This window comes from Barbus barbus, assembly GCF_936440315.1.
Source record: "Barbus barbus genome assembly, chromosome: 21".
Classification (NCBI taxonomy): Eukaryota; Metazoa; Chordata; class Actinopteri; order Cypriniformes; family Cyprinidae; genus Barbus; species Barbus barbus.
Window position 1 is genome coordinate 13,515,179 of NC_136749.1, and position 24,325 is coordinate 13,539,503.

At 34.3% G+C, this 24,325-nt stretch overlaps 2 protein-coding genes across 9 annotated transcripts; both read left to right on the forward strand.

The window, feature by feature from the left end:
* Nucleotides 1-1,369: 1,369 nt before the first annotated feature.
* Nucleotides 1,370-6,646, forward strand: LOC306886823 (uncharacterized protein). 7 transcript variants are annotated; one of them, XM_079444147.1, is made up of 11 exons: nucleotides 1,370-1,419; nucleotides 1,693-1,791; nucleotides 2,680-2,728; nucleotides 2,812-2,970; nucleotides 3,062-3,193; nucleotides 3,287-3,517; nucleotides 3,623-3,867; nucleotides 4,035-4,137; nucleotides 4,650-4,825; nucleotides 4,913-4,980; nucleotides 5,578-6,646. In XM_079444147.1, exons 3-11 carry the CDS (start codon nucleotides 2,695-2,697, stop codon nucleotides 5,681-5,683), a joined length of 1,254 nt encoding a protein of 417 aa, XP_079300273.1. In that variant the 5' UTR covers nucleotides 1,370-1,419; nucleotides 1,693-1,791; nucleotides 2,680-2,694; the 3' UTR covers nucleotides 5,684-6,646. The 7 variants fall into 7 exon arrangements, 6 of the variants coding, with proteins under 6 accessions (XP_079300273.1, XP_079300272.1, XP_079300269.1 ...); XM_079444146.1 differs by having other exon boundaries at nucleotides 1,375-1,419; nucleotides 1,693-1,748; XR_013785647.1 differs by lacking the exon at nucleotides 1,370-1,419 and having other exon boundaries at nucleotides 1,427-1,748; nucleotides 4,730-4,825; nucleotides 4,916-4,980; nucleotides 5,578-5,882.
* A 384-nt stretch (nucleotides 6,647-7,030) lies between these two features.
* On the forward strand, nucleotides 7,031-23,227 carry LOC306886952 (uncharacterized protein). Of its 2 annotated transcripts, XM_079444347.1 has the most exons (12): nucleotides 7,031-7,160; nucleotides 14,918-15,032; nucleotides 17,683-17,776; nucleotides 17,872-18,027; nucleotides 18,126-18,269; nucleotides 19,225-19,281; nucleotides 19,368-19,616; nucleotides 20,862-21,245; nucleotides 21,913-22,167; nucleotides 22,254-22,360; nucleotides 22,485-22,531; nucleotides 22,696-23,227. In XM_079444347.1, the coding sequence occupies exons 3-12, from the start codon at nucleotides 17,722-17,724 to the stop codon at nucleotides 22,730-22,732; spliced, it is 1,491 nt and encodes a 496-aa protein (XP_079300473.1). In that variant the 5' UTR covers nucleotides 7,031-7,160; nucleotides 14,918-15,032; nucleotides 17,683-17,721; the 3' UTR covers nucleotides 22,733-23,227. The 2 variants fall into 2 exon arrangements, with proteins under 2 accessions (XP_079300473.1, XP_079300474.1); XM_079444348.1 differs by lacking the exon at nucleotides 19,225-19,281.
* The last annotated feature ends 1,098 nt before the right edge of the window (nucleotides 23,228-24,325 follow it).

The window sequence follows — 24,325 nt, forward strand, 5'->3', positions numbered from 1 at the left end:
CATAATTCCACTTTGACTGTCAGGTAGAAGTCTGCTGAGGAACTCAACAGAAGTGTGCATCGAGGGTGCATAGCAGCCGCAAAGGGGGCTCTCACAAGCACCCTTGTGAAAGCTAAAATGACAAATGGGACACCCTACGGTCTCGTGGACTTAACAGACATGTGTACGCAAAGGCCATTGTAAGTGAGGGGCCCCCAGTGATTTCAACTGAGGCCTACATGAAAGACACTCAGGACAGTTGACGGGCCACTGCTGCATGTTGTCATGTTATTATTTGCACATTTTTAAGCCTTGCCAATTTAAACATTCAAGAGATTTTAAAGCATTCAAGCACAAAAAGATGCACTTGCATGCTATATTTTGTGCGCAAAATACACACACACACACACACACACACACAAAGAGCTGCGTCTGAGTTTTGCATCTTCTTGCAGATGAACAGATAAATACATACAAAATTATGTCAAAATACCCATCTTGGCAAGTATCCTCGAAAAACTGTTGGTTGTCTTAATGTCTTAAGTGAACATAAACAGTTGAGAAAAAAAAAAATTGAATGTGCATCATTATTCTGGATCCATGCATTGTGTCTTAAAGTGACAGCCCTTTACTTTTGAATTTTTAACAAGAAAGAATCTATATTTAACTTTAGTTCAAAGTTCAAAGCCTTTATTGCCATATGCACATTTCCTTGTAGGATGAAATTCTTCATTTGCTTTACACTCTGAATACCACTAATAGAAAAACAAAAATAAAGTATTGATAAATAAGAAGAATCAAAAATACAAATATACAAACAGTGCAATATATAGTAGTGCAGTATTACAGTACAGTGTGTAAAGTCTGTGTAAAGTTGGATGTATGTATTAATAATAGAAACACCTGCAGCGTCATACAATGAAGACTATGCAATGCTATTTGATTATACCCAAAGCAAATTCAGTGCACAGGGCCCAGAATTCCTAGCTACGCCACCGTGCATGGCGCTCTTTCGTTTTCCATTTAAAGATTAATTGCCCATACATCTTACGCTGCCAAAGCAGTTTCAATTGAATTTCAAACTAGTATGTTTGCATAGCTTTCTTAAAATTGTATGCATTTTGCCTGTGACATTTTCACAGTATATTGTTAGTCAACACACTTTTTAAATACTATGTAATATTTTGTCCCCCCTCCTCCACTTGTCTGCACATATTAAGTATCAATAACCTAAAATACTTTTATGTTGTATGTCAAGCCTACCTCCCCCAGGTATTTTGAGCAGTAGGATTATATAAAATATAAAATTATGAAATAAAAAGTATAAAAGTCAAAATTACACATAAACATTGATCAGTACTATTTGCCTACTGTTTGTCCTAAATACAAGGACTCATAGAGACTTCACTGTGTGAGAAAATGGACGTGTCGTGTGAGAGCGTAAGAACAGTTTCAATTGTGTGTCTCACATTGAATGTGTGAGAGCTGGCAGTAATCTGACAGTTTAGTTGTAAAATATACTAAAATATACTATCCAGTTATATGCATATTACTTTAGTGTGACTCTACGGTAAATGCAGCCCTCATTTCAAGGATTTCCCACTTTAAAAGTGCATATGAGAGGCGTTTTCTGCCCTGCTCTGGTTGTTGGTTTTGTTTTTTGTTTTTTTTGCTTTCTTCCGCTCTCATGCCTCATTTCAGTTTCTTGTGCAGGTTCTTTTCGTATCGGCTGGTTTCATGCACATGGTTTTTGCCAGTTTGGACTAAAGGTACAGAACTTTTCTGAAACTTTTTCAAGAGAACATAAAAAGTGTGAGTATGAAAAGCAGAACTGTCAACTATGGCGAGGTATGAGCAGATATCGTGTTTAACAAGGATTTTCTTTAACACTTGATCTGGAGCCATGCCCATTTATAATGTTTTATATTTTCATTGGGTTAACTTGAATGATTTTTAAATATATAATCATATAAATGTCTATGGATTTACTTGCACAAGTAATAGATATTACTTAATAGAAAATAGATATAGTTTTTTTTTTTCAAATTCAAAAGTGCCAATTTTAAGAATTCAAAAGTAAATGACAAATATGTAAATATATGTTTATGAAAATGTGTCAGCTTATAATATTAATCTGTAATGACAATAATCTATTTTAATAACAGCAGATGTAAACAGAAATGCTCATTTGCACCACAAAAATTCTAAGGGATACCTATGTAAATTAATATACATTAGAGATACATCAAAGCTTTGATAAAAAAAACAAAAATACAGTAAGTATCTTATCCATTGTTGGATCCTTCGGTGTCTACCAATGTTTGTTTTTTCAAATATGTGTAAAATTAGGAGCCATTACTTATTTGCTGGTAATAGCTTGTTAAGCTTAAAAGTAATTTAAGTGTCTTTTATCTCAGATTACTCAAATTTAATGTTAGTTTTAGTTGAAATTAGTTGAAATTATAAATATTATTTTCTAGACCAAACATTTACTGGAAAAAAATTAGAATGAGAGAGTACGAAAATGTATCCTGAAACGAGTAGCGTTTGTGTCTTGTATGTTTCTTTCTTGTTCGCTCTTTTTTTCTTTGCAAAAGCATGAGCCTATTTTTACGAACAAAAATGTATTAATCTCTGTATAACTTTGGGCTTTTGATTTAAAAAGAAACACATTTTCTTTTCATTTACCATATTTTTCAGAAAAAAAACAGTCGAATGGCAACTTGCAAGATCTTTTTTCTCCTTCTTGGTGAGCATAAATAAATTCATTTCTTTGCCTGTACAGCTTTCTCTTTCTTGCTGTGTTTAACCCTTCTTCCTTCTCTCCATCAGCACTGTGTATATGGTGTGGGAAATGTGAGGTGTTGTATAAGGGAGTCGGGGATGAGGTTTCCATGGCCTGTGGAGTAGGTTCAGACAGTGATATAGAATGGAAATATAATGACAAGCTCATCTGTAGCATTAATGCCAGAAGTGGAAATAAACGGAAGGGTATCAGTTCTTCTCCTTTCAATACAAACAATTCTGATTTGAGTATGAAATTTTGTGAGGAGTCACACTGTAATTGATTTAATTTTAATAGGTTCCACCCATATTAACGATAAAGCACGTTTAAATGGAGACAAGCTGATAGTTTCCAGACTGGAGACAAAAGACCAGGGAGTCTATTCCTGCAAGCAGTCAGGGAAAACATACACTCTGCATGTTGTGTCAGGTGAGAGACAGCAGTGTTGTCATTTTTTATATATTTACTAATTTATTTTTCAAATTATTGTATTTTTCATATTAACTCCCATTTCTCTCTCAGTCTTTGTTAAACCAGGTCCAGTGTTGGTGCAGTCTAGTAATGCAGAGCTGCACTGTGACATTACAGGAGACCCAGATACTAAAGTACAGTGGCAGAGACCCCCTAATGGTGAAACATATAATGAAAAAAATCAAGTAATTCAACTGAAGTCTGTGACTTCACGAGAGGCAGGCCAGTGGACGTGTCTAGTCCATGGCTTGAAGCTCAGTGTAACGTTGACTGTTGTTGTTGGTTAGTGTCCCTCAGTAGTTATTATTATTCAGTATGAAAGTGTATTTATTTCAATAATACTTCACATTTCATGCTGTCAGTGACATTTGTCTGGGTCTCCAACAGGTCTTCAGACCACAGCTGTTAATGTTTCTAAAGGGGACGACATAGAGCTGCCCTGTTCTCTTCCTCAGAGTGTATCTCAGCGTGTTTTAGGTGGGAAATGGAAGGCTGACCACCGTCCCACAGTGTCTTTCCCAACCCTGATGAACACAGAAGACAAAGGCTTACACTGGAATGGCGAGAAATCACCAAAAGTCAACTTTACTACTGGACAACTCAGCACCAACTTTGATGTTACATTGAAAAATGTGAATACTTTACACTGTTTTTAATAATCTAAAGAATGCTTTTTGTTTATAAAGAACTATTTGTGCAAAGGTTTCATGGATGTTAAAGGTTCTTCATGGAATAATCCATGCCAAAAAAAGAAGAAAAAAAAATATGTTGAAAGAAATTTCCCCTCATATTCTCTCAGGCACAGACCGACGATTCAGGAACATTTGTGTGTACAGTGGATTTTGAGGGTGGAGGGAGTCTAAGTGTTGAGACGACTTTGACGGTTGTGGCCAAAGCTTCAGGTAAAATAAAACAACACTGCACAATTTAACAAAATCATTCTTGTAGGGATGCACACTTCATATCAGAACCTTATCAATAATTGGCCGATGTTGGAGATCAGTCAATATTGAATGTATACATATTGTTAATTTTGTATGGTCATTTACCCTATATTTACATTTAGATTATGATAGCTGTCATCTAACTCTCACTTAAAGTTAATATTTAAAATAAATATAGTTTTTCAGACTAGATGTCTAAATTACATTAGAATTTAAATTACATTACAATTGAAAAAAAAAAATATATATATTTTTTTGTTATTTTTAATTTGACAAAATAGCATAACATCTTACAATAATAACCATATTATCAGCCATAACATGAAAATAAGTATTGTTATCTCTTACAATTTTAATGTCACTGCATCCCTAGAAGCATGAACCTCATTCCAATAGAAATTATGCCCTTTTATGTGCATCAAGCAAAATCCTAAATATATGGTTCAGTCTCTGTAATGATTACTGTACAGGTGGAAAGGGGTCCACTAAAGGGAAGGGGAAAACAACTGCAGTTAAGGAAATCTTGAATAAAAATGTGTATGGTGTACAGCTGTGGATCTGGATTGCTGTTGGAGCCTGTTCTGTGGTTCTGATTGGACTTATCATCGTGGCTGGTATCGTTCATAAAAGGAACAAACATAAGAAGGTGAGAGAAAGAAAGGAAGAAGGCAAGCAAGCAAGCAAGAAAGGAAGTGGCTCATTTAATGAATCATTTTTTTTTTCTTTAACCTAGCAGAGGGCGAGAAAGCTGAGATCCATTCGGCAGCCTCTGACATCCAAAGACTACTGCCAGTGCAGCAGGTACTTCCTCCACATCTATTCCTCTGCAATACAGTGATACTAGTATTAGTAACCATTAGTATTAAAGTTTGTACAGCTTTTATACTGTCTTGAAAGGATAGTTTAAAAAAATCTAAATGCTAACCCAAGAGAAGATATCTAATGTTGAAATTGCAATATATATTATATTAAAATGTATTTAATTTGACCTCATTTTTTAGTACTGGTTGGTGTTGGATATTTAAATATTTGTGATCGTTTCCCTATTTTTATATTGTCTTTTTAATATTGTACATTAAAATGATGCCTATACATTCAAGAGATTTTAATCTTATTTTAAAAATGATTTTCAAAAAATAGTGTAGAGTTTTAAGAGCTGCCATTTATCAGTATTGGACAGAATAACACCATATTGTATATTTACTGGCAATGTCAAAATGGATAAATGTAGGGATGTTATATTTACACAGTCCATATTTCTTATGTATTCTAGGGCACGACATTTGTTTATTTCCTAATTGGTAGTTAACAGTTCATATAAGTTTAAATTTAAAGCATAAATGCACTATAGTAACTGCTACATTGTAATAGAAGTTTTACAGCATTTGTTTTTTTTAGAGCTGAGAAAGAAGCGGAGATGGGAGAGCAAGCGAGGCCACTTCCAGTACCCAGACCAAACCGCAACTCACGTACACGTACAGCAGGCCCAAACCATACCAACTGAGAGGAGCAGAGCGGAAGACCACTGGGCCTGTGCTTTTAAGCGCGCTTTTTGCTTGATGATGCCAAATACGATGAATATGTGGTGTTTACTGTACATTTTAAACAAATTCTGTTGCAGAGTATATAATGTGTTTTTACAACTGTACTTTTTGAATGACAAGAATGTTGAATGTTTTTAAATAAAAATGTAATATTCTTTTAACATGCTTCTGCATGTGTGGCTATGCGTGTGTATTTCCCCATATTTTAATGAGCAGAAACTGGTGCAGCTGGGATGTTATAGTTCACAGGTGTCCATACGTGTACAGCTGTTCACAGACATCAAAACAAACAGAACAAAATTGCATGTTTATTTTTTCATGTGCAGCAATTTGAAAGAATACTATCTTATGAAGAACTTTAATCTGATTTTGACTACAAAAGTATATAAAAGTGTTTTGACATACAGTCTCAATAAAAGGTGCTGAAAAAATGCTGTCACTACGGTGGTACCCTAAGGTACAAAAGCTGAAAGGTACATCTTTACTCTTAAATGGTACATATTACTGCCTTAAATGTATATATTCATATTTTAAAAGTACATATTACCTATTTTTTCATTAATTACTATCCTCCTTTCATGTAGTTCCAAACCCATAAGACCATTGCATAGACAGCAATGCAACTGAAACGTAAACGTTCAAACAGCCCAGAAAGGTAGGACATACTTAAACTAGTCCATGTGGCATCTGTGGTTCAACCTTAATGTTATGAAGCTATGAGAATAATTCTTGTATGCAAAGAAAACAAAAATAATTTTCAACAATTCAACAATTTCTTCTCTTGTGGTGCCTGAGCCAGCATTCTGACATAGAAGCTGATGTGCTGCGCCTTGTTTACGAGCAGAGGAATGCAGTTATTGTCTATCATTTGTATGTTGATGGTTGTATTACTGCTTGTAAACTGTTTTTGACTCTTGAGCATTAATAATAAATAAAAAAAAGCAGAGGAATGCATGTGTGTGTGTCATAGTAAACGCACAGCGGAGACTGATGCAGAAGAGAAGAAATTGTTGAATAAAGTCTTTTTTTTTCTTTTTGTGCACATTTTTTTTTTCCTTCAGAATTTTCATTTTTGGGTGAACTAACCCTTTAATACCTTTTGAAGGGGTATTGTTTTGTGCCTTTTTGAGTTTAGAAAAATATAAAAATGCAAAGAAAGGCAAAGACATTAAAATGCAAGAGAAAGAAGCTTTAGGAAAAGCTATCTGATGCAGATGAAATGACTTTGGTGTCATGTGTGACTCTGATATAGGACTAAATAGTACTTACCTGTCAGAATAAAAACAAAGGCATTCGATGCCACAGACACACGAGCGTAGAGCTACGCAAATCTCACTACAGTTTCCTGTCGTGTGTGTATGACAGAGTGTGTTTGGAAGAAAATGTCAGTGTAGCTCTGAGACCCTGAACAGAACACACACTCATCTCATCACAACTGTAAGTATTGTTCAGTTATTATGACAAACACAAACCATGCTGCTTTTTGTTATTGTCCAGTCTGAATGCCGTTGTTTTCTCATATAAAGTCAAAAGTGTTTTGTCTTCAGCTAAATGTCTGACACAAATAGTGAGCTATAAAATATTCGCAACAAAATGACAGTGGTGGAGATGTGTTTGTTAGTTAATGATGTTAACAAGCAGCTTGATTTGATCAATACAATCATATGGTTCTAATACTCCATTGTAGCGTGAAGTTTTGCGCATATGTTTCAGATGCCGAACTGATGTTTCTGATGTGCTGCTTGTAGTAATAATGGTACTGAATTAGGCTATCAAAAGTTAAATTGCTAATGATAACATGAATAACCATTTGAAAAGAGATTTTTGAGTGTATTATTATTTACATATAAATATTTGGGGTTGTTTTTCAGATATTTAATGCCAAATTGTATCTTTAGATTAATGCTTTTTTCGTTTGGTAATAAGTGTTTGTAGATTACGTCTTATTACTCTTATTGCTGTAGACGTGAAAGGTTTGTAAGTGTTAGCCTTCATAATGCAGAATATTAACAGATATTAGATGTTTTATTATTGTGTTTAAGTCTATCTGTTCTGTAGGCCAAGGCCTCACTATGGGCCGTTAAGTGAATATTCAAAATTATTTGTTATTGACAAGGAAGACTCTTGTAAACTGGATGAAGATTAAGCCAAAGACTTTATGTATTGTTAAATTTGATTTTTTTTGTAGTTTTGTGTGATAAGCAGAATGTTTTTGAAGTTTTAACAGTTTTGTGATACGTTAAAACATCATTCACAAAATTTGACGTTTTTACATTTATAGTTTATTTATTTTAAAGACACTAGTATATATCACCTAATGAATTGGTTCAAAGATGTGCAGGTACGGAATGCCGATCTTTCTCTATTATTATAATAACTATAGTTTGATACTGTCTGTGCAGGAAACAAAAACTGAAGACAGCTTTTGCGCATAACAGCAATTATTGATTTATTTTAACAGACAACATCCTCACTTCTACTTAGTTTTACTAATGAAAATCTATCCACATTAATTGCAGTTTATCCAATTCTTTTTTTATACATTGCCCACAAAAGTCAGACTTAAAAACTAATGTCATTGCGTTAGATATAGGCCTAATAACAAATATAACATCAAAATATAAAAGCAAGTGGCATCTGTGAACAAAATGCTGCTAGAGCTTTGCTCTATCTTTTCATAGCTAAAACACAGTGTTAGCAATGGCAAGGTGATGGGTTTGATTCCCAGGGGATGATTTAACCTGATAATATGTATTCGAATGTAATCTATGTTGATTTGGATGACAGTCTGCTATATGCATACCCTGGCTTTAAATTGCTATTTAGTGGCTACATGAAGTAATTTCCCCCTAAGGTTACACAGGTGTCTTAGCAGATGAAACCACAGGTGTAGCTTATCACATTAACTCATCTGACAACCTAAGAGCATCCAAATACTTCTAGTCTTCATTTGAACAGCAAATCTATTATAATATTATTTAATATAACTCCTATTAAATAGTTTACTTGAAATTGTGCTATTGAAAAAACAGCAATGCAATTTAAGGTAATATTTTGTTATCTAATGCAATTATTTTCATATGTTTGGCGTAGGTGTCCAAATAAATTATGAAAAATAATCTATGATAGAAATACAATTGGATACCCGATGAAAAAAACAACTGTGCGTCATTGCCGGCCATCACTGTCTTCTGTTGAATATCTAGTTTTGTTCTTTCTGAGGAAAAATCGCAAACAAACATGGAAGAGATACTTCGCAACCACATTAATTTAAGTTTTTTTCAGGAGTCCAACATTGTAACACATTACATCCCTCAAGTGAATAAAACATGCAAGCATGTCGAAGAAGTCATGTAGGCATTCTATTTGTACTCGCAAATGTCTGGATATGGTTATCTTCCATGCGTGCTTTTTATGACATGCAAATTTATTCTGAAAATCATTCCAGCATCACTAACTTTACAGAAGTCTACTGACCTTAAGCAACAAAAACAACAACAAAAAAAACAGTGTTTTGAACAAGTAGGGTTCAGAGGAACATTGTAGTAGACACAACTAAACTGAAGCTTTATTACATTGTCTCGTTCTGTCATGGCATGATAAAACATTTGAGAAAAAAATCAATTTACATGCAAATCATCAAAAACATCTTCCCAAAATTCAACCCACTAAGAGCAGTTCATGCCGCACAGTGAAATCATTGACATATATTTTTAATAATCACCTTGGGTTACACTTTATATTAAGGTGACATTATTACAATGTAATTACACAAGCAAGTACTGAGTAATATTAATTAACTACATATATTTACTATATAGGGTTAGGGTTGAGGTTTGGCTTAGGTAATTATGCATCATTTACTATAGCATGTAAATGTAATACAAGGGTAATAACCTTAAAATAAAGTGTTACCTCACCTTATGTTTTTAGTTATTGTAGATACAGCAGTATTAATGATGAAAGTGTAAAACAACAGATTATAACGGTGGATTTTTTCTCCAGTCGTTTGCCGTTTGTCTAATGCAGCGGCCTGTAGTTGTGGAAAGGCTCATAAAACACTTGTAGGACAGACACAAAATGCTTCCAGACATACACTGAGACAAAAAAACAATTCTGGATCAAAATGATTAAATGAGATCAAATCCTTGCGTATATCAAATACCTTTCAATGGGAAATTATGCACAAGACATACACAGCTTCAGTTTCTCAGTCAAGGAATTGTTTGGTCACCATCGAGATCTTTTGCCATCATGATTTTCTGCCTATCTGACCGATAACATAATATTATGGTCATTATAATACATTACAATTAAGATTATCTGTATGCGCAGGAACAGAAAGTACTAATGGCGTATTGTATATCATTGTTTAACCGATAAGGAACATACTGATGTTCCTTATCAGTTAAAAAATGATATACAATACGCCATTAGCCAAATACATACAGATATGCATATACACAAAGTTCAATTATGTGCATACATGCATTTATGTCAGCTTATGAAAGATGTTTGAACGACGTGTATATGCAGTATGCCATACATGTGCAATAATCTTTAATATAGCAGCAGTCCGCTCATTAGATGTTTACACTGAAAAGTGAAGGAATTCCTCTATGTGGATCAAGCCGTTAATCCACAAGAGTGTAACATGTTTAGACTATTAATTTCATAAAAATTGACAGAATTTTGAATTAATACCTTCTCATTTTTGCAATTTCAGTAGCTGAAATTTGAGTTATTTTGTGTTATCAAATGAAAGTCATAATTGTTTTACAGTATTTTATGTACTCTTAAATAAAGTCACAGGACAACAACATGATCTTGTGATCTTCTGAGAATTCGGTCTAGCAAAAAATGTAAATGAGGAAAAATAAGCCAGCAATTGTCTTGAAATCATTAAGTCAAGAGAATAAAATATAAACAGCAAACCAAGTGAGAAAAGGAAGAGCAAAATGTAATGCATTGTCAAGCATAGAACACGTGCTTCACAGATTCTGCATCACTGAACGTGGAATTAAACTAAGAAATAATATAAATGTGTTTTAATAGAAAACACCTTTTCGTGTGGTTCAGTGTTACATTACAATGGGTGACCCTTTATTTTCATTAATGCAGTGCTTGACACATATCGTGAAACGGTGACTTTAACAAGTCTGAAAATAGAGTGCACCTGCGTTTGATTTTGGTGTTTGTGTGCTGCTGTTATAAAGGAGGGAGTGATTTTCATAATGAGAGCAGGATTCCCTCTTTCACAGTGTGTCATACAGACATTTTTCTCTATTTCTCATCCTCTCACTTCAGCTTTGTCCCACACACATACCACACATTTTGTCAGAGGGTTTTCCTACCTGACCCTTAGTTTTATTATGGAACAGAAAATGCAATTCATTAGAAAGAAATTAACATGTGGCTTTATGGATGGTCTGGGACTACTGTTACGGGTGAGGTTTTTGAATGTTTCATAATGTCCTCTCAGTTAGTCACACTCAGGACGTCTAGTGATTTGTTCAGCTCAGTATAGTAAACAACCATCATCATATCCAAATGTGAATTGCAAAAAAAAAAAATAATAATAATCATATTTTTAATGTATACTCTGCATTCAGAGGGACAAAAAACTCCACGTGAGAATGAAAATGAGATCACATAAATATAGGAAATGACACAGCAGTTGGCAGATTCCTGAAAATGAGTGTGACCTTTTTATAAGCATTTCTGTGAAAATCAATAACAGGTTAATAACAATAATTTGCAGACTTCAGCAGAAAAAAACAACGTGCAAGAAATAAAATGGCGAACTTAATTACGCAATGGAACAGAATCACAGTCTGCACCGTGAGGTTTCGAAATTTGCCATCTAAAATATGATCTAATCTTCTGTACATTAATCTAAAAATACACATTTTCGTAACCATCAGACCAAATGTCAGTAATCTCTCTTTCTCTCAACATCTCTTTCCACTGACATTTAGCCATGCTTGCATTTCAAACCTACAGGACTTCATTAAATGGAGGAGGTTTGTAACTGAAAACTCAAGCACGAAAGAGACGAATGCAATTTGTCTTTCTATGTAATTTCCATTCACTTTTCCAAAACAGTTCGTCTACCATGTGAAACTCTTACTGTAGAAAACCAAAAGCAATGGCGTCCATCTTAGTCCTCTTCAGCACTCTGCTCACCTCAGACTTCTTCAACATTTCCTACGGCCCACAGTCTAAGCAGATGTGAGTGAATCACTGAAAGTTTCTGAGGATTCAGATTTGCCAGAGGGATCCCCTTTTAGTCACATAACCATAGTGAATCTCTTACAATATATGCATACATTTCTCACTAATTTTTGCAGACCACACGAAGCCTGTAGATAAAATGGCAACAAAGAAGAAAGCTGAAGATTGTTCGCCCCAAAAATACCTTGACACAAGTAAGATGTGTGGGAGACGAAGACAATATCAGTCTTCGGTTCTTCAGTCTAGTACACACTGAAATGACTTGCTGAAGGGGAAACACGTAACGAAAACCTGTATGGGACATATTGAAATAAATCGCCCACTTTTTCTGCTTGCTTTCTCTCTTTCGGTAATGATTATGTTGGTGTCTCAACACCTTTTCAGTTTATGTGAGTAATGAGGGATCCCTCTAAAATAGGTCTTTCCTTTCAGCTCTGAGAGAAAAAGATAGATACATAGTTAGATAGATAGACAGATAGATGTGACTGGTGTAATAAAGAACTGTGTAAAGCTAAAGGTATTGTATTTTTTTGAAGAATGCAAACAGAGCATGGCAGGAAGAGAGAGAATGACAGAGGGGTGAAACCTCAGACACAGATGTGAGGCAGGCAACGTGTTTGTTTCAACCTTCATGTGGTTCCCCTTAGCAAACCACTCCTGTCCTACAGCGCTGAAATATGCTCTACAGTACCTGTCGCTCTCTCGCGCTTTTCTTTAACGTACTTATTCTTCTACAGCAGGATGCTTTATTCACCCTGAAACATGCTACAGTTTTAAATACTGATGCCACTGGAGAATCCACAAAGCTCCACAAAGAACTTTTTTCGTGTCTATGTCTAAACAAAACCAGACAAAATCAATGAACTGGTGCTTAGACCTGAATAACTGATGTAGAGATGTAGAGTTTCTTAAGTTCCAAAGAATTTGGCCAAAAACTCCCAAAGATAAAACTTACAGTGTTGGTTCTTGTTAAGAATGGTGCCAAACCCAATGTGCTGCAAAGAATGACTGAAGTATCTGCATTAAGAGTGCAGCCTGTTTAGATAGGTGCGTATGAAGACTTGTGAATTGCTTCTGGGCTTCTAAATCCTCTGTAATGCAAATGTAACAACAATCATAAGACTTATAAGACAATACATTTGTGCTTATGAGGCATTAGATTTGGTGAGTTTCAAACAATAAATATAAGATATAAACAGTCTGCAGCTCTAAGGAGAAGTATTGTGCAGAAAGATGCTGACTTCACTAAGAACTAACCGTAACTAACAAAAACAGACTTAGCATACGATTTTTACTTCCAGTAAAAAAACATTGTTCTCTTTTACTAAAAACCACTTGGTTGACCATTGTATTCCATGAGCTTTCATTTCAGTATTTGTTTAATTTGGGTTCCTTTAAGGAACCGCATTGGTTTAAATGAGTTTGTCATAAAGCAGAAGTGATATATTACAGAGAAACCTTCTTTCAGGTGTTAAAAAACAGACAAGTTAACATATGGGATTTATCCATTTTTAGAGGCAGTTGAGTTGTGATAATTTGCAGCCTTTTAATAACATCAGAAACAATAATTATCAGTTTATCCATGACCACTTCTTTAAAAGATATGATCTATATATGATCTATATATAGATATATGAATGGATTTAATCATCATTTGCCTCGTAATTGCTTATTACATAAGTATGCATTAAATGATAAATGGATTCAAAGAATTTGCAATAAACAAGTTCATGAGTCGCATTCACACTTTCATATTTTTTTTTCAAATACGGTTTCTCGTTTCTGTTTTCCACATATTTTTTAAAATGGTCGGAAATATAACATAGATCAAGAAAATCTCTGTTGTAATTTACTGTACTGGACATTTTTGAATACTATTTGAATTCTCTATTAAATCAAATTTATCTGTTGACGTACAGTTATCTATTTTAAAGTCTGCATGTGGTGTTTTATGCTGATTTAGCAACACTGAGATTGTTTGTAAAGGTTATAATGATTCAAGTTCTTATACAAATAACTCAGAATTATCTGTTCATAGTGAAGTCGTTATACGTTGTAACATTCCACCCATATTTGCTCAAGCCGTACGCACTCGGGTGATATTAGAATAAAGCATCTCATCTCTTTAAACAAATAATAGATTAAAAGAATACACAAATGTAAGGACACTGGAACAACTAAAAAAACAAACAAAAAACCCCAGAAGAATAGAAAGAAATGTTTATTTTGTTGGCCTCGGAGGGTCAGCACTGATAAAAAAGTTTTATTCATAATAAAATGTGTTTTTAAATAAAGTAGATTAGATTATAATTAGAATTTATCAATAGCTCTTTAGCAATGCTCATGGTTACTAATAGGACACTGGCATTTAAAAAATATAGACAAGATAAAGTCAATTATACAATAATTTGGCAAACAAACAAAGAAAACAAAAAACAAAGCAAAACCAACAAAAAGACAAACTAAACATAAAACTACACAACAACTAGCAGTTCAAAAAAGATAAAAGGACAAATAAAAGGTAAAACAAGTAACATAAACAGGGTTTCAGAGAATGTTATTCTTTACATGATAATCAAACACATTCGTTACGCAGACCAGAAAAAAAAACGTTTTTAACTGTAACACAGCGATGTCTAAGTTTTTTAATGTATTATTGGAAAACTTAGAAAACATTTACATTTTATCAATTAATTTTATTTCATGATTGTAATTGATACTTTTCCCACATGGATCTGACTATAAATTTCTCTATTATTATACATTTATTATGAAATTTTATATTAATATAACTATATTGTTTTGTAGAGAGAAACAATACGGTTAGAAAAGTAATTATCATACACATTTGACAACTCAAGATATTCAGTGGAAAAATTTTAAACTTTTTTTTTTTTTTTTTTAATTGACTTAATTCAACAGCCTCATGTCAATAACCGGACGTCTTCTTTTCTTCTCAGGCCAATCAGACGGAGGGGAGGCGTCAACGAAGGTTAAATAGAAATATTTTGGCCTGTAAGTGAACACATCCGCTGCACGACTTTGAAGAAGAACGATAAAGAATTTGCTCATAAGGTGAGTATATTTACACATAAATATACCCTGTTATCTACACATAGCAACTATAATTATTTTTTATTATGGATGATTTCATTTAATCTGTTTTTATGTCTTCTCAAGATCACAATAGACATCCTTTTTAGTGTTGACCTTTTAAAACCTTTTTTATGTTATATATAAAAAAAAATGAACCTGCATTATTTACTGTGAAGTCTATAATACAGTACAAATTAATGGACAAATTACATAAAGCAAATTTGCACTTTTTAAATTTTAAATTCAATTAATCTGACGGCATATATTGTACATTGCTAAAAACTTGGTTCATGTTAAAGTTTCAAACAGAGAAATGAAAACTTTCCAATACACAATATAGACATCAAATGTACGGGATGTAAAACAGAAGTATATTCTCCTAGTGCATGCGATGCTGAGAGTAGTAGTGAAAATGAACAAGGACTGTCTTCGGCTCTGTTATAACATGAACAATTAATTACATACAGGATATTATGCTTATATTTCCACTGTGATTAGTTTTAACTAAACTGAGCATTAAAATAGCTTGGAATTCCATCAGAATAATTTATCTTAATCTCTAAGATTCGTTTAAAAAACATGAATGAAAATGAACATGCTTAATCTATCAAGTCCATTACTTTTTTCTAAATGTTTTGTCAGGCATTTAGAGATTGAAGTTCTTGGTGTTACTAATGTTCCCCTCCCTTCTCCTCTATCTCTGTGTGTCTGTTTGCTGTTTAACCTCCATCCTGACCACAGCCCTGATCATCTGTCTTTCTGGGTTACTTGTTCAGGTGCAGTCTCTGGCTGTCTTTATCTCTATATCTATCATGTGTGTTTCTTTGTGTGCTTATCCTTCCTCTGTTTCTGTTTCTCATTCTTCACAAACTTTTCCCTCATTTCTTACACATTTCTTTGCTCCACTGAAGACTTAAAACTCACAAGGTTACAATCTTCCCATTAGACATTTTTGTAATAAACGGCAGCAAAATCAAGGCAAATTTTAATTCTGAATCAGAGCAATAAAAATATTTGGACCTCACATAAAAATGGCTGAAGCTATTATAAATGTATGTCTATGGGATTTGACTTTTATTCAGTATAGCGGGCATTTTATCCAAAGCGGCTTACATTCCCGGGATGCAACCACTACTCATTGGTTGATGCGGATTTAATTTAGCCTTTGATAACAGAATGTGTCTGAAAATGGTAATTTTTCATACTGAAATTTATTACTTTAAATTCAGCCAAATCATAGATGCATAAATAGCCTGTACCACGAGGCCCATGTGAATATTTATTACCCCGACTCTGCATGAAAATGTATATTCCCTATAGCTAATTGCACATTATTGTGGATTCTATGTTTTTGGATTTTTAGTACTTGTAATAAAAATGTAACTGGTATGAACAGAAAGTCACAAACTGTTCTATGCAGTATACTTTTGCATGCTTTATTGCTGTAAATTATTCTGCAGACTTATTTACTGTAAGAAAGCACATTTGTCACGAATGTGCTACTTCATTTATCAATAAAGTGTGTGTCACACAATAGAGCTATATCTTGTTTTATTTTATATATAAATTCAGTTATTCATCCTATGAATCTGTAGCCACTTTTTTTCTTGGTGGTTCTCAGTGGTGGACAGGCAAAAAAAAAAAAACAATCATTTTAAAACCAAAATCACAAAATGTTTAAGTTGGAAGTGGAACAATATTGCCTATATATGATTATTTGCCTATATTTTTATTATTTCTAATGATTTTCTTAAAAGTGCAATTATGTTTGAGCATTAGTATCTTAAAATAGTCATAATTTACATTTATTTATGCTTTTGTCAGATGATTTATCCAAAGCGACTTGCATTGAATTTAAGTATACGTTTTAACATTTCATGCATTTCTTGCAAACTAAACCAAGACCTTGGTATTATTAGTTTAGGAATATTTTTCCTCGAAGAATATTGTAAATTAACATAAAAAATAATAAATAATAATAATAATTAATAAAACGGTTTACAGAGTGTAGTCACCAAGATACTGCATACTATATAAAGTATAAAACATTGCAACAAATAAATTAGGTGTCGGCATTTTTCTAGTCTGAAGTGTCAATCTCTTCAAAAGGAGTAAAAAGAGAGATTTGTGTGAACAAATCACATGCACAAAAAGAGAAAAAGGCAAGATCAGATATAACAGGCATAACACACTTCAAGCACTTCAAGCACTGCGGCACCACCAGCAGCGCCATGCGGTGTTCTTTTTCTGTGTGTAAGCGTGGAGAGATCCGCCTTTCGTGGAACAAGGGAGGAAGAGAGGGGGTGTTATGGAGGAGGAGGTGAAGAGGTGAAAATGAGAGGGATAAGAATCTACTCCCTGTACAATCTCAGCCCACCACAGACACACCTCTTGGCATCTTTTTCTCGCCGTCTTTCTAGCTGTTGTTCTTTCATGTTTCTTCACTGACACTCGTCTTCCTTTATGTCTGTAACCCATAGCCCACCACAAAGCCTCTGTCTCCCCCTCACTATCCGGCACTGTTTCTCTCAATCACTCAAAAAACAAATCGGAGCCCACCACAAGCCCCTTCCTTCCTTTCTATTCTTATGGTCTTGGTGATGAATTTCTCTATTGCTATGTCTTACAGATCACCTTCCATCCTCTCTGGCTCTGCTCTGAAGACAGAATGATGTTGTGTTGGATATTAATATCACTGTTTGTTCGATTTCTCAGAGCACAAGGTAAGTGGTGAATATATTGACATTTATAGTGAACAATGTGAAATGCAGCCTGTATAAGCATTCTTTTTCTGTCCAATGTGTTCTTCTATCATCAGACAACCCAGAGGTAATTTACGCACAGGTAGGAGGGACTGTTACTCTTCTGAGAGATAAGGTAGAAGGAAATGCAAATAATGTTTATGTGAACTGGTACCGCGGATCAGACGAACACCCAACTATCAGCAGGAATCCTCAGAGTGGGATCCAAAGGGGTGAGAAGCATGTTTTTGAGTTTATGCATTTTCACTTTATAGTAATAATCAGGCTTTCATGTTTGATATAACTGCACATTTATGTTTGTCTTTTGTAGGCAAAGAAATGAAGACACACGGTGATCTGTTGCAGGATTTCTCTCTCCAGATCTCAAAAGTACAGGATTCTGATTTTGAAATTTGGCGCTGTGAACAACATATATTAATGACTGCTTTCAAAAAGACCTACAAACTGTACCATGGTAAGAGAGAGTGTGTCCAGGAGAATGTGTGTTTGAGAAACAACAAGTAGAAAAAAGACACAAATTATTAAGTCACATCATCTCTTAAAGGTATAATTCACCCAAAAATCTGTCACCCTCATGTTGCTCTTTCTTCTGCAAAGTACAAAAGAATATATTTTGAAGAATGTTTTGAACTGTTTTTGTCTATACAGTGAAAGTTACTGGGGTCCAAAAACAGTACCCATCGACTTCATTGTATGGGCAAAAAAAAAAAAAAAAAAACATATTTCTAAATATCTTTTGTGTTCCGCAGTCAGACCAGTTTGAACAAATGATGGCAGAATTTTTGTTTTAGGGTAAACTATGCTGTTAAGTGCTCTCATTTAATTTCCCAAAAATTCAGGTGAGAATTAAAATGAGTATTTCTATCAGTTCGTTTTTCAAATATGAGGAAATGACACTACACCTGCTGTTGAACTCGATTCAGAATGTGAACACAGAAGAAAACTTCCCCCCTTCATCATTCGGATGAACTGCAAAAAAAAAAGAAAAGGAAAAAAAGAAAAGAAAAAATGCATAACAAACGAATCTGTTCATTTAAACTACAATCATCTATCTCCATAGTATACACATGAAGGCAATGAATTAATCATGTGTAATATGACCACTAGAATTATATTAACCTAAATTCTGCACAGGATATTTGGCTGTATGAACAGAAATAAATCAGTTACTCCAGTTACACACACACGCTTTGTAATCAGTTACACACACACTTTGACATTATTGATATTTTGTAGTGTAGGGAGGAGCGTCTCGCTGCAGCCCACAAGATCCAAGAGGTGTGTTTGGATCCAGATCCAACTCCTCCCACCTTACATATACCTAAACGTACCCATCTCCACCCCCTTATCCCTAAACCTACCCATCTCCACCCCCTTATCCCTAAACCTACCCATCTCCACCCCCCTAGATGTGGATCCAACCACGCCTCCTGGATCTTGTGGACTGCAGCGAGCCCTACTTGAGTGTAGGCTTTAACTTTACACATTACATGATAAGATTCCTTTAACGTTGTCGTATTACACCTTTCACCAATTTTTTTCTCTGTTTCAGTCACTATACCCAACGTGTTGCCCGTGATAACTGGTGACTCTCTGTCTCTGGAATGTAAAGTGGACTCAAGTCCAGTTAAACCCAGAGTAACATGGATTTCACCTGAAAACTCAGACTGTGATCCAAGACAATATAACACAAAGACTGCTACCATCAGAAAGGTGTCTAGGTGTGATAGTGGTGTTTGGACATGTGAGTTGGACTATTATGGGAGAAAATCTGAAGCCAAAACAACTGTTTTTATAATAGGTGAGACTACTGTGTTATTAAACTCTCTCTCTCTCTCTCTCTCTCTCTCTCTCTCTCTCTCTCCCAGTGTATCGATCCATTTACTTGAGTTTGCTCATTCTTAGAGTTTCTTACAAAGCAATAAAGAATATAGGTCTATAATCAGGGGTGCACATACGTTTTTCAGCCTGGTTCTCATATGAGAACCTGGAGATTTGGTTTGGTCCTCACACAGGCCACGGCATTTAGTGTGACCCATAAAATATAACTACAAAAAAAAAGAAAAAAAAAGAAGAAGAATAGTGATAATAATATTATGCACTTTAATTTTTTTTTTTCAAATAAAATAATAATCAAGTGTGATAATACTATTTTATTTTTAAATAAAAAGGGAGCATTACATACAAATACAATTATTTTATAGTAAACTTAAAAATAAAATGCTAATATTTTAGCATGTATTATTATTATTTTAATTTTAATTTTCATCATTTTCAAACGTAAAATCAGCGAGCTTTTATTTTGGCGGGTTGCCGGCAAGTATGTATATGCGCTTCCGGATTTAGCGCCGCTGACTGAAGAGCGTCAGTGAATGAAATGTCAAAGTTTTGCTTTGAAAACCGTAGAGGCTAGCCTAGAGATTATGCTTTCAGTTTGAAAATAAATTATATACAGTACAGTTTGTCGATCTAAAATGGTAACTGTGCATTGACAGCTGTCATCCATGTCGGTACGCAAATGCGCTATCTGTCAGAACTTATTTACACAGCGCGTTTTTAATTTTGGTCGCGCATGCGGACCTGCGGACCACTCATGTGCACCCCCTGTCTATAATACACAAGTAACATACACAATGATTACAGTCAGCATCTATAAGCAAAAGAAGGAATGTAGTGGATTAATGAGAGCACTGATAAAAGCTTTTTTAATTTTATTCTCATCTATTTATTTATTGTTTGTAAGGATAACCTCTGCCTAAATATAAATATATAATATACAGATATAATTACTGCAATTTACTTTATTAAATAGTTCGAATTAGTTTTCTTTTTCTTTTTTAAAAGTGATAAAGTTAGATTTATTAATTTATTCAATTTAGATATCCCTTCTAAAAATAAATAAATATAGAAACAAACAAACAAACAATATCAGTTTAAGGTGACCATTTTGGAAAATGGAAAATTGTTGCTTATTTGTTATTAATATAATTATTTTCTTGGTACAACAACAATAATGTTTCCTTTATTTTTATCCATTTTCCCCCAGACCTTGCCCCTTATCCAGATACCATTTATACCTCGTCCTCTTTCTCATCGTCTACAGTCGACATTCCTTGTTCCTTGTCTTCTAACATTCACTGGTCAGTCTTGAAAGAATGTGGCCTCAGAGGTGGTAACTGGAGCTTCACTCCTCTCAATGGCCCAAAGTCAACACAATCTCTCCTCAGCCTCAGCACTGATCCGCTGGTCACTTTGAACATCACACAGGGTTCAGACAATACCATCAAGGCAAAGGGAAGAGAGTTGAAAGACCAGGATCTATCGATTCGTAATTTGCCTTTATCAGAGAATATCAGGGGGATTTACACATGCAATCTGATATTTACCACCAAGACCCTCAGCAGTAAAGTCAAAGTGGAGGTTCTGAAGGGTAAGTTAAATGACAAGTCTTGGGGATCTAGTAACTAATGAACAAACTACTAGCTACTTTCAGTCAGTAGTGTGAAGGAACTTATATAATAATTAGTTTTCACAATAATGAACTATGGTTTCCAACAAGTACCCTACAAAACGAAACATCACTGTGTTACACTGATACTTGTGCCGTGTCGCGGCTTCTCAATCAAGCGGTATTCACCGAACGGATCTCTTACATGTAATGTCACATGCTTTAGTGATGTTAAGTTTAATTCGTTTTCCCCACAACATCTACATTGCTTTCTCTTGTCATTACAGTCATGAATATTGATGCTAAAATTTCAGCTTTGAAATAACAGGAATAAATTAGATTTTAAATTATATGAGCAGAAGAGACTTCTTAAAAAAAAAAATACTTTTGACTATTTAAAATAAATACTATTTTATTAGGCAATTAATATAACTGTTGTCAACTCAGAGTATTATTAAATGTAATTCAAAATAAAGCTTTGTGTTCCTTTAAATTATGAGTAACATGTAGCTTGAAGTTGATTCCCCAACACTGGAATAAGGAATTACAGTGCATTAAGAGTGTTTTTGAGACTTTTCTTACTGTACTTACAATGCAAACATCTCTTGCTTTATTTAATCTGAATTCTCTAAACTTCTCCTTCTATTAGTTTCCTCTTCTGTAGGTTCTCGAGTATATGAAGGCCAAAGTGTGAATCTGACATGCACATTAGGACATCAAAATACCTCCGACCTTGAGGTGAAATGGACCTGCTCGTCTTGCTCCTTTTTTTCCAGTCTCAAGCCTCCTCATCCATCTTTTCTGTCCATCCATGAAGTGAAAGTGAAGGACAGTGGGAAATTGACATGTGAACTCTTGAAAAACAAGAAGAAGCTGACATCTGCTGTGCTTTTATTAAAGATTGGTAAGAGAAGTGAAAGAAAGATGGAAAGAGTGATACATGTGCAATAAAATGTGTAACACTTCTGCTGTCAATAAAATGTTTCACAGAGAAAGCTCCAGTGAACATTTGGCTTTGTGTTGCCATCAGCGGTGGAGTCGTGGGCTTTATCTTACTCCTTGTGATCGTCATCATATGCATTCGCAGACACAGACAGGTGAATGTTCACTATGATACTACGAATGATTTTATCCAGTTCAGCACAGGAGGCAGTCATTTGTAAAATGTTTGAAAGGTGAAAATCAAATGCCTTATAGATTTTCTTTCATTCCTCTTATCAGATGATGATGTACAGACGACGCAAAACCAAATTCTGCTGCTGCAAAAAGTGAGTTTGGTGCTTGTTAGATATGCTGCTTTCAAAATAACACATACAGATGCCCTAAGATGACACATAAGCCACACCTAAGCCACATAAGTATGAATGTGTGAATATATGAACATTTATCATTCTTAAAATCATGTTTGTTTATCTATCTATCTCTGTCTCAGTCCCCAACAGAATCAAAAGGGATTCTACAAGACATGAGGATCCTCTGCTTTTAATTTTTATAACCATATTGTTGCCTGGACAAATCCTCCCATGCCAGAACTGACTGTCGTCATTGTGCAGATGATGCTGGAATTTCTTTATAAATGTGTCAAATACTCTCATAGCCACTTTATATACTTGAACATGCTTGATCACAAGCTATGTTATAGGCAACACAATCAATATTCTGTATCTCCTTTGGTGTATATAGCATGATGTAATTTGTTTGGAGGATAAATGTGTTAAAAGGTTAAAACTCTGTGGCTATCGTAATCTAAGCACAGTCGTTATATCTGTAAATTTTTTATTACAATTGCCCAAAGTGCCTCTTTATATTGTTCTGATATTTTTTATCCACTCCTGCTTACCTCCTTATCTTTTGAATGCTCTTTTGCATTTTTAAATGAACATTTTTGTTTGTTTGTTTTTTTGTATTTTGTTATTTCAAAACAGCACCTGAAAATATTATGTATAATAAAATATATTAGATGAAATAAAACTGTATGATCATTCTCGCACCAATACATCATTTAAACCACTAATAATAATAATAATAGTAATACAATAATTGTTCTCATTTGATCCACTAATATCTGCAGTCTCATCTTGATTAATCATGTAGCTAAACACACAGGTGTATACAGGATGAACACATTTGTCTCCACTAGATGGCAGTCAATAAAACTCGTCATCATTGCTGATGTTTGGAGAGAAATTCTGGCACAACCTGAAACCAAAGAAGAGTTATCATTTATAGAAACTACAGACTTGCTGCTCATTTCATATAAAATTAAAATTCATTTAATACTGTAATTTAGTGGTGTTTATTTAATAATATTATCCAGCATCAAAATTAGTCTCTTCAAAAAGTAGCACACAATGTAATAACTACATTCTAATACCTTACACAAGTCAGTGATGAGCCAAATTTAACCATCAAAATTAAAACATTGAAATATGTGAGAATAATGAGTTCCAAATGACAGAAATCTATGTTTTTGTCCACAGCACAGGAAACCACATGTGTAGTGAGTATTGAGACTCAAGCACAAGTATTTTGTTTTTACTGATGTTATCACCGTAACAATTGTAGGGGCCACACATTTATCTGAACCTATTTTCAGGATAATTGGAAGTAATTTTGCTAGGTCATGCATCACATTTAGCAGACACTTTTATCCAAAGTGACTTATAAATGAGGAATACAGCAAGTTTTGCAATATTCCAGCCTAGAAATAACAAGGGCCTGGAAGAGAAGTTGTTCAGCATGCTCTGTTAGGAAGGCCCTCATTCTGTGATGTTTGAAAAGCTGTAGCACAATAAATTACTCTTTTCATCGCTACCGCAACAGGACAAACAGGAATTCTGAATCACTGTTAGGTTAGTTATGTAACCCCTGTGATCTGATAACATGATCTCACCAGGCAAAATTAAGTGGACAAAATCTGTGCCTGTAGGTTATAAAACCTGGTGAAGGTAGGTTGTCTCAGTGGGGAAAGAGCCATGAAAGTTCTTGCTTGCAGAGAGAGTGAGGAGATGATCTTTGTCATTGAAAGAGAAAAATTTAATTGTTCAGATCTGACTTATATA

Bases quoted from the DNA above. Each gene is read 5' to 3' on its own strand.
- LOC306886823 (XM_079444143.1), top strand. From the start codon at position 1,554: ATGCAGCCCTCATTTCAAGGATTTCCCACTTTAAAAGTGCATATGAGA. The intron at 2,729-2,811 runs GTGAGCATAAAT...TCTCTCCATCAG, and splicing joins GATCTTTTTTCTCCTTCTTG to CACTGTGTATATGGTGTGGG. The intron at 4,138-4,649 runs GTAAAATAAAAC...ATTACTGTACAG, and splicing joins GGTTGTGGCCAAAGCTTCAG to GTGGAAAGGGGTCCACTAAA.
- LOC306886952 (XM_079444347.1), top strand. From the start codon at position 17,722: ATGATGTTGTGTTGGATATTAATATCACTGTTTGTTCGATTTCTCAGA. The intron at 18,028-18,125 runs GTGAGAAGCATG...TGTCTTTTGTAG, and splicing joins TCAGAGTGGGATCCAAAGGG to GCAAAGAAATGAAGACACAC. The intron at 19,282-19,367 runs GTAGGCTTTAAC...TCTCTGTTTCAG, and splicing joins GCAGCGAGCCCTACTTGAGT to TCACTATACCCAACGTGTTG.